We start from the raw sequence: 14,437 nt of genomic DNA on the forward strand, positions 1-14,437 counted from the left end.
CAAGTTTAACAGAGCTGAACTTTAGACAAAGCAGAGGCAGAAAAACAAGACCCAAAACCAATTCAGTGAGTGAAAAAGTGACTTTGTGAGACAGATAAAACAGACGGGATGAGTATGGTACAATCAGGGCCTCTGTAGTAAAGGAGAGGGTTAATTTGGTGCAAGAGAACACCCACAACTTTGCAGACAAGATAAATGTGAGGTTTCTTGGTGCTTACAAAACATACACTACAACTAATTCTTCAAACAACCACCCTGACACATGAATCAGCTACACAATGCCCCACCCACATCCCCTCCCAGGTTGATTTGGGACATGCAGACATGCATATGGATCGATTAGTAGGGATGTGACTACAGATAAAAGGGGGTTTGGGAACTCTGGACGTCTAGTACCTTCAGCCTCCATTTTAGGTTTCACGTCAGCTGTAACAGGAAAGAAGGGCAGGACATGTTCTCATATCCAGAGCATTCATGGAGATCAATATTTAAAGATGCTACATTATAGTAATTTTGAATGTCACTATAAAACGTATGTAATGTGTATATTTATAGATTGTAAATACCCTGAAATATCATTCACAAACAGAAATGAAATACTTGATACGAAAAAAATAACAGTATAATAGTTTGCTAAGGCACAAAAAGCAGATACATACTGTTGCCTGCAATCCAGCTCGGGATGCCAGGAAACACCCCTCTGGGCTTGGCCTTTGTGGATTCATCCTTCTTATTCTGGAAACACAACACAGGTAGGGAGCAAGAGAGAAGTCAAATCTGAGGGCTACAGAAACACAAATGAATCCCCATAATGGTTTTATGAAGATATTACAGTACATTTATTGACCTGTCTGATAGCTCCCTTTCTAGTTAGGGAAACCAAGTAGACAAATAAATGGTAGCTTACCTTTACGAGCTGTCTCCTGAAGAAGCCTCCTCTGGACTTCTTACTGTCAACTGCCCTGGTTTTAACCCCAAGGTGCTTCATGAAGAAGGACACCGCTGAAAATATGGATTGACTAAGGGAGAAGTGAGATAAAGGTAATTATTAGTAATATCAAATATGTTTTGTTAATATTTATTTGTAAATGTTTTATTTTTCTAATTTGAATATGATTTAAAATCATGGTATTCTTTTAGATGCGTCTGATTTTAGTATATTTGACATTAAAGGCTGCAAGAAAGGACATTTGTATAGTCTGAGGTGCCCCTGAAGATAATGCTGAGAGACTTACACAAAATGGAAAGTGCACATGAGGGAAGAGCGTGAGGATGAAAATGAGGATGGGCAAATGCAGGGAGGTGGAAGAGGGAGGTGGAGAGTTGAGGATGTCAAGAGAGGGAGGAGGGGTTGCAACGAGGTGCGAAGAGAAAAAAATGACACAAAAAGACAAAAAGGAGGAGCTGAGATCAATTTGAGAAGTTGACAGAAAAAAGCTTAGGGGAGGAGCCTCTGGGGATGTTCACACAACAAAAGCACAAGTATCTCACATTTTACAGAGCATGCTGTCTGAATACACTGACAAATCATTTTAATCACACGACTAGAAAAAGGCACTACAATCTAAGAAGTGCATGACAGGGTGTAATAATTGAATGTGTTTGCAACACATTAATCAAGAAGTAGAACATTTAAGAATGTATCAGGGTCTTGTTTAGAAGATAATGATATGGAGTGCAGGGGCAATGTTTGAAACAAAGTACCAACATATGTAAGTGTAAAAAGAACATTCTCAATCGAAAACTCATCTGAAAGAAATGTTTGATATGGTGCACTTGAGCCAAACCTTTAGGGTTGACCACAGCCAGGCTTGGAAAAAGCATTCAGAAATCAAATCAGCTACATGTGCAAAAATACATAACACTCAAGCAAATATTTTCGAGTGCACTTAAAAAAAAAAAACTCACCATTTTTCCTCGTCCGAGACGATTGAAGGTCTGAAAGAAAAGAGACATGTGGGATGTCACAATTGGAAAAAGATAAAAACAAAAACAGACTCCCTCAACTTGCAGCCTCAAGCTCACCTCTTTCTCTTAAGTAGCATTTTTTTCTTTCTCTTGCTCGACTGATTATTAGGTGTGTTTTGGGCCGGTGGAAGTGCCTAAGCTTTTTCTGATCCAACTCGAAGCTAATAGTTGTGTTATTTTGTTCGGAGCAGAAGCTATTGAACATACTATAGAATTTGCGCACAAAAAAAATAAAAAAATCTAAACTAAAAAATATCAAAAAAGAAAAAGATGCATCAAAAGCTGTACCTCTGTCTGCTCTAAATATTTAAAAATCGACTTGCACTCTTGAAGTTCTGCAAATAATTCCAACTATTGTTTCCTGTTTTGTCTCGCCGGTCAGCTGTTGGCAAAGGGAATCCAACGTCAGAAATGATCCAGCACAGTGGAAATGTCTATTTAAACTGGGCTTTTTCTGATGCAACATGCAGGCAAGACTTAAGACATTGGATACTCATGTTTTTCTATGAACATAAAGAGTGGGAGTGGTTTCCCAGGGATTCCCCAGCATACTCCAATTAGATGGTCCGATTGCCTCATTCTCATCACAACAAACGCCAATAAGAAACAGCTGGGTCGAGGTCACTTTGTTGTGGTCGAATGAAGGGGAATTGGATGTGGGTCAGCGGGGGCAAGAGAGTGGGAAAAGTGTGAGGGTAATAGAGAAATGATTGTCGGGAGGAATGAATAGAGTGAAACTGAATGAATCGTTTGTGCATTGGAGACAGAGAACCAACTGTGTGATTGAAACTGAGTGAGTAAAAAGTTGAATTATCATGTCTTAAATATAGACTGCTTTGCACAATGTGTGTGTGTCTTCTCCACTGACAGCGCGGTTATATCCACAGCACGAGGGATGCTCATGCACAGTGCATCTTCCTTCGCTTATGTTGTTCTCTGTTCTGACAAGATGAAGTCAGACAGAATTCTGCCCTCTCGCTGGCCTCCTCTCGCTCTCCGTCTGACTCGCTTCTCGTAGAGGATAACACATTGTAGTTTGCCACGGGGTCAAGGATAGATTAACTTTCCCCCAGAACTCTTGCTTTCTTTCTTCATCCGTGTCCAGGGCAGGAGCTATCCAGCATTGATAACCCTCTGGCCTTTTCTCTGCCCTTCCTTCTTCCGCTGTGTAACCCCCCTATCACCACCCATCCTTCCAGTTGGCAAAACGCCAGGGGAGAGCCTTCCTGCCAGCGTGGCACTGCTGACTCCATCTTTTCCTCTCTGCTTCTTCATTTCCTTCTTGCTCTATTGTGCTTTCTTCCAATCACCCTCTTCAGCTCTGTCCAGTAAGCTTGATTTTATCTCTCACTGGATTTGTGTGTGTGATTTGCACTAGATTGGTTATGTATACAGCTAATATATAATCCACCTATTAAGGGGGTTTATACAACGCATAGTGCCAACTTTTAGGGGAACAGATCCAAAAAGGCTGTTTTCCACCTTTTTGACAGACCAATCATCCTCTCGGCTTAAAGGGTTGAGCAGCAGGGAAAAGAGAGGACACTGTAGTATTACTATTTGAATTCTTTTTTGTTATTAGTATCTTGTTTTCTTGTGTGAGAATTGCATTTAGTTTTCTTCATCAGTCATTGTTGTAATTTCCCAGATTTCCACAGTTCTTTAGATGTGGTGGAAATGCAAACACTAATGCACAAAAGGGCATTTTAGTTTTGCTCCTGGTTTTTGTTTCGTAGTACCAGGAACTTTTTAGCCAAAAGAGGCTTGCTGTTCTTCAATCTTGAGGGAGTCTCCTCGATAATATGACAATAATGTAGGTTTAAGTAATGCATATTTATTTTTAACTTAATTTCTAAGAAAATATGTTTTTCTCTCAGTTTGGTATGGAACATTGCAGATGATTTCACATGAGGTCAAATCAAATTCAAAACACTTTAACATTGCAAGTGAGAACAGAAAAAGGCAACTTATTCGCTTTAGTCCTTCAACATTGAGCCAGAAACCAAAAGTGAATAGAATTAAAACAGCTGAATGTATTATCAGAACCCATAAAGTGTTCACCTAACAATGTCTATGCAGAAAAATGTATTTTACTTATACTACTTTGGGCACCAACACTAAGTCCTTCCTCATTGAAATTCAGTAGCGCGAGAAGCAGTGAAAGAGAGAAATGCTCACTGAGTCTCAGACATCCTGTCCAGCAGGTTCTCAGCTACAGACTTCTCCTTCATCTCCATCGGGATGCGGTCGGTGATATGGTGACTCTCCACGTCAATGAGCTCAGCCTCGTTGGGTGTCATACCCATCATCCTCTTCTGCCTGAGAATGACACAAGATGAGGCAAGGGTTTGGCCAGATTAATATTGAAAACAAAGGATTTGCACATGATGAATGTTTTCCCAATTATGTGAGCAGATACATAATGTAGATGAACAGGGTTATTCATCGACAGTTCCGACAGAACAGAGACCTTTTCCATTCATAAAACACTCTCCATGATTTCCATATTTGCATATTATGTGCTCTGGAATGCAATGCTATTTGTTAACTCACTCTAAAAGCTCACATCATGTCATTTCCTTGACATCTAAATCCTAGGCAGCCAATGTAAAAGTGAATTGGTTCAGGTTAAATACTAACCTAAGCATAAGCTTGGGGCTGGGCAATAATTCAATGGAATCAAATCATGATGAAATAGTATATTGAGATATTCCATTCCATTATCCAAACCGCTTATCATATTTAGGGTCGTGGGGGCGCTGGAGCCAATCCCAGCAGCCATTGGGCGAAGGCCGGGTTCACCTTGGACAGGTCGCTTTGAGGTGACCGTGCACTAGCCACTGCATAAATTACACTGATAAATTACTCAATTAAGCAAGTTTCAATTCTCTTGAAGTTTGTTTTCATTTTGACAAGCACAACTTCCCTTTAGGTTTAAGATGCAGTATATACAGCAGAGACCTGAATACTCATGGTATGGTCAGATCTAAGAGCATAAATCCCACAACTATAAACAAATGTTGTGGATTTACAACAGAAACAGTTGGGGTATAGCTAAGAGTATACGTGACTTGATGAGTATTGCTAAGGATGGGGATTCTCACCTGAAATCTTCAAGCTGTTTGGCCACTTCAGCAGCCTGCAGGCTCTGGACCTCCTGAGCATAGCGTCTTTGGGTGTCCTCATGGAGCAGATCTGAACGTGTGCGGTCTTAGGGAAGGAGGACAAGGGAAGCGAGTGAACGAGAAGCAGTGTTACAGAGAGGAAGACACAGAGTGGGACTGAGGCAAGTTCTGTGGCAAAGAATACATTGGCACTTAAAAATAACTCACCCAATTCATAGGCTACATTAGGAGGAAGCAGCACTCTGAGAATCTACAGTGGAGTGAAAGACAAAATAATATTTTATTTTATAATGAACAAGTGTACTGAATCCTTTTTTGTTGCTTTGATCTAGATTCAAGTGAATTAGGTACTAAAACTAATGCAGTCTAGTACAACAGTTCTGCAATAAACCCGATCTTCATGAAAGGAGGCTGCAATTTACTAACACAACTGTTAGTAAATTACAAAATTAAAAAATGTCCAAACAGCTAAATCACTATTTCGTCCACCCCATTCAAATCAACGAGGTTAGGCTAAATATCAGAACACCTTTATAATGCAATACAGTTCAACCGCACCATAAAATACAGCCTCCGAAATGACCATAAAGTTGAATCAACGTCTCTCTCTGGGCCAGATGTACTTAATAAACTGGCAACTGAGTGTATATGGATAACGGTTTCTATAATGTGTTGACACAAGGCAAAACAGAGTGTTATCACGGTCAACTGATAAGAATCAAAAGAAAGTGTGAAGTTGCCACATATAACCACAAGGGGTCATTTAAACATTAGAAATAAAACAACAAACCAAGAGAAAAAAAACATATTCCAAATGGGAGATACATAGCTCTGTCACTGACAAGAAAATTACCACATGGCCCAACTTTATGTGAATGGGTTTATAAAAGGTTTAAAAAGAGAGAGAAAAGAAAAGGAGAGTTGAGAGAGGATGATTCCTCCGAAAGGGCTTTCCCACGATCATGACAGGAAACTGTGGGGTCGGACGAAAGACAGAAAGTGCAGCGCAAGTCAGCTGAGCTGACAGACATGTGCAGTGCATGAGATCTGAAAAGGAAATATAACAGATAAGTGACAGAGGCCAGGTGTGCAGGGAGGAGTAATGGAAAGTGACAGAAACCGAAGGGCGCTACACAGAGGCAGAGTATAGGCAGAGCAAACAGAGCCCACACAGAGCCGTGCACTCCAAAACAATGTGCACACAATGTCTTTCCTGAGTTCAACTTATAGACTGCAGCTGTGGAGTGTATCAAATTTATATTGATACAACACAATGAGAGGAGAATATAATATCTATGTTACAAAGGCTGTTGTGTTTATCTGAATAGATTTTTATATAATTTTGCTGCAAAAACTGAGAGCGACGACCTGACAACTCTCTAGAGCCAAGAATCACAGAAATATGACAAAGAAAGAGAGCGACCATTGAGAGTCGAACAAAAAATGTTAACCTCAAGTCTGCCATTATAGGAAGTGTTTGAAACGGCAAAACTATTAAAACATAAAGGTCTTAATTCAAGTAATGTAGCGTGTGCGCAACAGCTTAGTCCGAACAAGACAGCGGTGGTCTTCATACATCCACAAGGTTGCACCCGACTTTAAAAAAGGGCCGCGACTTTCTTCTCCCCTAAAACCCAAGATGGACATTAAAAACTAAATCGCAGAGCTGAAAGTCCAAACGCACTTCAGAAAAGGTCATCTGTGCTTCCTTAAAGAAAAAGTGATCAATGCACATCTGTTAGAGTGCACGTAAGCCAAATACTGGAGTTCCTATTCCTGGGCTAGATCAATTGCATGAGAATAAAATATTGTCATCAGTGTGATGTTCCTCCCTCTATGCCGGCTACTTGGTGTTAAAAGGCAAGGTCTTTTGTTTTTGTTTGCACACATCACACACTACATTCATTCATTCCTGACTAACATAAATATTTGTATTTTACCTTAAAAAAAAAACTGGACATTTGTTTAAACTTTATATTGTGTTCGTCAAGCCCATTCGCATCCACTTAAAACTGGCATACGGGCAAACATCCTTACAGGAAATGCCATGTGGTGTGCTACTTACTGCACCCTTGTCCAAGAAGGTGTTGAAGAACTCCACAAATTGCTTCTTGGTCTCTTTGGCACTGAGGTTCTTGAAGAGGTCAGCATGGAGGTAACACAGCTGAGAGGGGAGACAGACAGAAGACCAGTGAGTGCCTTTAACTTCCTGTATGCTGTTTTGATGCACTCCAAGGTTTCTTCTTTTATGCACACAATTAACTGACATATGATAACTGGTAAATCATAATATCTAAATACTCATTTCACTTCACCTGACCTTAAAGTCAAGATGCTGACATAACATGAACAAAGGGCTGTTTATCAAAACACATAGATTAATTGGGTCATTTTTATCACAATGTCATTCAATCATGGAACATGGATCTCAATCAGGTCAATAAACACTATAATAACTGTATAAAACTGTATAAATACTTTTGACGTTCTGACACACTTCTATTCTCTACAGTGCATGGATCTCCTTGAGGTAAAGAGGGGTATAAAAGCAGAGGGTGTCATAGTGGGTCACAGTGTCTGCATGCAGAACAAAGGGGGAAGGACAGGCGTGCTTTATATCAGCACTGACACACATGTAGTCAGACACACACACACACACACACACACACACACACACACACACACACACACACACACACACACACACACACACACACACACACACACACACACACACACACACACACACACACACACACACGCGGGAGGAAGTCTCAAAACGTGCTCCCTTGTCCATAAAGCAATTTTAATCGGGAATATGTGCCATTTGGACTTAATTGCCATTGGAATTGATTAATTTCAAGGAATTTTGCGATACGTTCAAGAGCAGTAAAATTCTATTTTAAATAATATTTTAGCCACAATCGTGAAGTTCTTTAAACATAAAACGTATTCAACAAATACCATATAACCACAAAGTCCCTGGTTTAATTTAAACTGGGATGCTTGTGCATGTCCTACCCCTCCTCTCTCTCCTCATTTCCTGTCTGTATTCTGTACTAACACCATCAAACAGGGAAAACAACTAAATATCCTAAAACAAGAAAAGAAAAACATTTTATTGTTCTGTGACCCATTTTGAATATTACATTGATTACCTATAAGACTGTCTAGATCAGACGATATACTTACTTTACTTAATGTATGAGAAATCTTTCTGTCCACATACATCAATAATACGGCTGCTACCAGTGATTAGCTTTCAGTGATTTAGTTTTGTCAATTGATTCCGGGGCAACTGTGGTTCAGTGGTGAGCAGGGTTGTCCTTCAAGGTGGATTGTCGGTTCAGAGGATCGGCGGTTCGATCCCCGGCTCCGCTAGCCCATGTTGATGTGTCCTTGAGCAAGACACTTAACCCTAAATTGCTCCCGTAGCTGGGCCTACGGTGTATGAATGGTTGACAATCTGATGTGGCACATTGCATGGTGCTCCTATCATCAGTGTATGAATGGGTGAATGATGTCATGTAGTGTTAAAGCGCTTTGAGTGGTCGGAAGATTAGAAAAGTGCTATACAAGTACGGGTACATTACCATTCTCCCCCCACCCCCCATAAATTGATGGAAAAAGCGAACCTGAATTGTACTTATTTTAAGAATTTAAGACAGTGTGTTGCATTGTAGGAGTTGTAGTTCTCACCAGCGGAGCTGGGTCAAACTGTAGAATGACATGTTGTATGAAGACCAGCAGGTGGGTCGGCCGATCCTTCAACAGGTCTATATTGTTGAAGTGTGTGCACTGCTCGTCCATCACCTGAGAGAGAGAGAACAAACAAAGAGACGAATGAAATATGAAAAACACATAAGGATAACGGAGTATGATACAAATACACTCAGTTGTCTCGCTCCACGTTTTCATTGACTCACATCATTCAGATCATTCTCGAAATCCTCATCCTCAGCACCGATGATGCTCATGGCTGGGTTAGAGCACTGAGCCCCAAACACGCCCTGTTATGCAGAGGGAGAGAAAACAAAACAATTAGCAAACATAATGGGCTGTACTTTGAACCTGTAGGCTTTCTCTTTGACGTCCTGAGCCCCTGCTTAGCAGAGCCAGACATAAAGACAGATTAAGATTTGGGCACTGAACTTTCCCAGTGAAATATCACATCAAGCGAAAAGTAGGAAAACTTCCCAGCATCCATCCAATCAAGCCGAGAGAGAGAGAGAGACAGACAGAGAGGCCTGATCATCATGTGTATGGTCCATAAAATAAGTAGGATGCCATTCACATATAGAGGTAAAGCAAAATACAGGAGACAGACTTGCAAAGAACTATGATAAGGGGAACCACCGACAAAGCATGCAATATTTTTACTTTACAGTTAAACATATTCTCTCCTGAATTAATTATGAGGCTCACAGGAATTGGATACTGATAATGAACTGATAATAAAAAGGAATACAAATGTATATTTAGGACATAATGTTGAGCATTTTATAAAGGGGGCAGGGGTTCTGTAAAATGCTAAAGTATTTCCCCCCAGGCCAAACTAAAGTATTTAGTTCATATGTTGAAACCAAGGGGGAAATCATACAGTGTTTAAACATGGATTACAAAATAGCATTTTTGAGTTGAGCTTTCCCTGAACTTTGGACACATGTTGCCTCTGGAAATTACTTTTCAGACCAGCGTTGGGTTCAGAAAAACGCTCCTCTAGCCGCCAGGACGTGACCCCTGTAGGTCTAAAAATGTTACTAAACTAATCTGAAATGAAAGGTTTATGCCAATCCTCGCCTTCAAAATCCGTGAATGGGGAAGAAAAAAAAATGCAACGGAACAAGTGACCATTTTACCCCCACCTCTCACACCACTTCCCCTGCACGCATACACACCCAAAACACACAAACAACCCACTGCTCTTGTATTCAGTCCTCTGAAGGACGCAGACCCAGCGTCTACTACCAGGGAACACCCAAACACACACACAGTCAATAAGCCAACAAATACACTGTACAACATGTAACATTGTTCATTGCTAGGTGAGTACAGAAGGCAGAGTGGAAGTAAGAGGTGTTTGCATGAGTCAAGGTAATGAAGGGAGGGGACGGACCAATATTCCCTGTAGGGGGGAACCTTAAGAAACTAATAGTAATCATAATATAAATCATTCGTCATCATTCGGATGGCGATATGACGACGATACCTTCATGTTACCCGAGACCGGAAAGATCAGAGATGACTCCTGTGTCTTCTTTACTTCTTCAATCATTAACCAACATTAACCTGATTTTAGTTTATTCAGTTCTATATTTTATTATACTTTCATGTTTTAACCCTGTCTTGTTTTATTTTGTATTTTATTTCACTATTTTGGCTTTGGGTCTATAAATAAAATGTATTATCATCTATGTACACTAGAACATTAAAATTAGTCAGCTGTGGGGGGGGGGGGGGGGTCCGTCATACCATTCATACCGTGATGGCTAAACATTGAATACTTCCGGTTGGGCAAATCTTTTTAAGATAGGATTCACGGGGTTGTTGCATCAATGTGACAAAATAACTTTATTTGTGATTTGTCAAATAGTTCCGATAAGCGCTGATTGATTTATATCGACATAAAATTACATAGAATGGTTTAGAAGACTTTCGTCAGATCACTTACCTTCTCTATGTAGTATATGGTCTCTGGGTATAAATAATGTCAAAAAAAATAAAATAAGAAATTCAAAATTATTCTGATTGGATATACTGAATTAATAATGTTTTCAGACTTCAAACTGAGTCAACTGTAGCAGGTTCTTGTCTAATTACACATGTGAATGTGTGTACACGGCCGCGCTTGTATTCTGCCTGAATGCAGCGTTTGTGTTCAGTGGAAAGCAGAAGAGCTGACAAATGCTTTGAGGTCAAGGTGAGTTCTTGTAAAGAGTCAGAGAGAAAGAGAGAGAGAGAGAGAGAGAGAGAGAGAGAGAGAGAGAGCTGTTGGTCGGACAGAGAAACAGAGAGCGAGAGAGAGAATGAAACTCAGGGAAAGACAAACAGAGAGAGAATGTGTTCATTCATGGTCGTATCCAGTGGGCTGCGGGTTGAGAAAGGCCAGTGTTGGAGCAACATGCGTAGGAGGGGTTAGTCAAACAGAGTCACAGGCCTGTCAGGGCCATGAAGGCACATCTGCATGGACACTCACTCCCAGACATAAACACACAAGGACACAACACGCACACACGTGCACACACGTGCACACACACACAACACACAGATCCTTACCAAGATGACACCACCAACACAAATGTACTCAGGCCAACACAAAGTCCTTATGTCACCATGTCAACAGCTGTAACAGACTAATGGAAAATCAGATCTAGACATTTCCTTGTGGAAAGATGAGATGCTTTCACCGCCACAGCTCGGCTGAAGAACTATTGTATTGCATAACTTATATTCTTAATAACAGGTGCGTAGGAAGAACAACTCACTTCACTGAGAAGGAAACAGAAATCCTGCACAACGTCAGTCACTTGTATTCACGTCATTTAGTTTCTAGATGTTGGTCGGTATAACTTCATAAAGACAGATTATTGACTTACTTATGTAGTACTTATTAATTATCTGAAAACATGTCATGTGGATAAGGACTAGATAAAAAAATGTATGCATCGGTACAATGTTTGTTTACAAACAGAGTAAACAAGTGACATATTGGACCACGCTGTGTAAATGGTTGTTATCACACTGGGGAATGATGACAACAGCACATGATTCACCTTGGGGCTGCTACTGAAGAATATTTATATTGATCTACTGATCATTGCCCCGTATTGATTGAAATCTGCATTTGCTATTTTCTCCAAATAATTTATTTAGGTATATCATTTGATCACATACAGTAAAGAGGGCTGTAGGAATTAATAAAAAAAAACAGAAACGTTGCATTTTTGGTTCTCTTGTCACTTAGTCAATGTTTTTTTTAACAGGTTTTTGGTTAGATGCCTGAAATAAGGGCTGATGTTAACACAAGCAAAATATATTTTAATGCTTTTTTCTATTATATAAGATAAGTCAGAAAATATCCGATTTGTTAATGTTGAAGCTTTTACGCGTGTGCGCTTGCTAACAAAGTGGCTAAATGAGACTACAAATCGTCATCACTAGTCCACCTTTACAATATCGTTGTGAATAATCTCACTTCGGTGACTTTTCAGTCGACTAATAGATTAATCGACTCAACGTCGCAGCTCTAAACGCGTGTAGACTGACAGCGAATGATTTCTGTTTCCATCCCAGTTAACTAGTAAACAGGAGACGGCTGTGAAACAATGGGGAACGCTGACTATCGCTGCTACTCTGATGCACTACTGATCGCAGCATTTCAGCCTCCTCGTTACAGAAGATGCTGAAGCCAATCCCTCGTTATCGTTACCGTTTTGCCTGATATTCGAGTGACTGTCATACATGTTCGTACATCTTGAGAGATAAATTGGAGTAGTCAGGGGGAAGCTTACTGCGGCGACTCAAGGGGAAGTAGGGAAGGTCAACCCTGCTCTGCATTTAAAGAGCACAAGAGAGTACAGAGGGGCGGCCGGAGTGGGAGCCTGCTCTGCCCAGCCGGAGCCAAGTGGTACATTCCAGCATATGGCACAGTTCAGACAACAGATGGAGACAGTCTGTGAGCTTCAGCGGTAACCAGACTCTCTTCTCTTCACCTCGATTAGTACGCGATAGCTGGCATAAGCTCCACACTGCGAGGGCGCTTTCCTGGCTGTGGCTTAGTTAGAAAGAAAAAGACCACGAGTGGCTTGTATTTGAACAGAGCATCCCAGAGGTGCCGAGATCGGCTTCGGTGCTCCTGAGAGTCGGCAGCTGCCCCCCGACCGGCCCTCCCCTCTCTCCCATTACATTCCAGTACTAACTAAGTGTCAGGTGGCATCAATCCAATGATAGCCATCAAGCGTACGTGGCTTTGTGTGTGTGTGTGTGTGTGTGTGTGTGTGTGTGTGTGTGTGTGTGTGTGTGTGTGTGTTAAGACTGAGCACGTATGTGGGAGGGGGCCATTCCTATGTGATTGTGGGGAGCTGCTGGTGAATGTGTGCGTGTGTTATATGACAACTGGTCTTTACAACAGCATTCCCCACCATTCCTGACCAGGCCGAGCTCCAATAATGCACATAAGGCAAAGCAGTAGCACAGTTTAGCATTTCATATTTCCACAAGGGGACTAAGAGGTTACGCCGCAGCCTAATAATAACAGTTAAATATCAGAGTCACATCAGCTCTTATGCAAACCCAACGTCCATTGTGAAACCGCTAAAACAATTAGCTGTTTTAGTAAAAAGCCCCGGGGTCCGAGAGGAGGAGCCGAGTTGTGACTTCACCCCAAAGTGGGCATCTTCAGCGTCCATACTGCAACCGCAGGGGGCCAGGGGCTCGCACCTGTCAATCAAGCTCCTGCAATAACATGACGGTGGCTGTCAGAGGGGAGTGTGATACGTTTAGTGGAGCAGGTTCATGAGCGATGAAACGATATTATACATGCATTGGCACCTCAAAGTGTTACGAGTAGAATTGTGATGATAAAGTTGTTTTAGAAATAATCAGAGGACAAAGTTCATCACCCTTAAGTGGATTTGCCAAAAGTGATCCAACTTGTTATTGCACAGCAGTTACAGGCTCCAGGCGTTTAACTTGACGGGTGAAGATATCATTAACAGTGGTATCTAAAACGGACAAATCATTGAAGAGAAGTATTCATTTGATCAATTTTGCTCACAATAAGGCTTTATACACATGATCAGTCACATGGTCTGAGCTGCACTCACTACTGGATTTAGCATTTATATATGAAGAAAAGCCCAAATACACCACACTGGTTTTAAAGTTACAATCCTGATGATCTGTTTTTTTCTCAGTGGCGACTTCGATGGCGATAAGCGCTAATAGCAGGTGTGTGTTTGTATCTCACTCAGAGATCAAAGATGGCCGCTTGGGATTTTTCTTGGGAATGTCGCCACAAACAGCTCAACCACCACAAACAAATCACCATTATATTAACTCATACAGTGATAGATAGTGATCGAACAGACAAACATTCAAAAGAAAATCTTAGAGATTATTAATTTAAAGGAGTAACATAAAGACCTCCTCCTGCTGACTGCTAAGATTAAATACATTCTCTACTGAATAATAATGTGTGTGTCTGATATGTCACAAAGTTCATTATATAGTTAAAGATTCCTAAATTGGCATCTGTTCCTTCTAGCTCGAGAAGGAATCTATTAATAGACAAATGTGTTTTATTTCAGAAGTTTTTTATAATGGCTGGAAGCAAGAGGTTGCCT

At 40.9% G+C, this 14,437-nt stretch overlaps 1 protein-coding gene across 1 annotated transcript in view; it reads right to left on the reverse strand.

Annotated features, from left to right (window-relative positions):
• The window catches only part of arhgef1 (Rho guanine nucleotide exchange factor (GEF) 1), a gene marked incomplete at its 5' end in the record, with an annotated part of 27,843 nt that extends 14,342 nt beyond the window's left edge, over positions 1-13,501 (reverse strand). The window contains 11 exons of the mRNA XM_079226984.1: positions 397-426; positions 660-735; positions 908-1,019; positions 1,909-1,938; positions 4,147-4,287; positions 5,073-5,178; positions 5,301-5,343; positions 7,159-7,257; positions 8,793-8,906; positions 9,020-9,103; positions 13,475-13,501. Of these exons, the coding sequence (XP_079083110.1) occupies positions 397-426; positions 660-735; positions 908-1,019; positions 1,909-1,938; positions 4,147-4,287; positions 5,073-5,178; positions 5,301-5,343; positions 7,159-7,257; positions 8,793-8,906; positions 9,020-9,103; positions 13,475-13,501 (862 nt within the window). The remainder of the gene's footprint in view (positions 1-396; positions 427-659; positions 736-907; positions 1,020-1,908; positions 1,939-4,146; positions 4,288-5,072; positions 5,179-5,300; positions 5,344-7,158; positions 7,258-8,792; positions 8,907-9,019; positions 9,104-13,474) is intronic.
• Between the last annotated feature and the right edge of the window lie 936 nt (positions 13,502-14,437).

Source organism: Taurulus bubalis (genome assembly GCF_910589615.1).
Source record: "Taurulus bubalis genome assembly, chromosome: 12".
Taxonomy (NCBI): Eukaryota; Metazoa; Chordata; class Actinopteri; order Perciformes; family Cottidae; genus Taurulus; species Taurulus bubalis.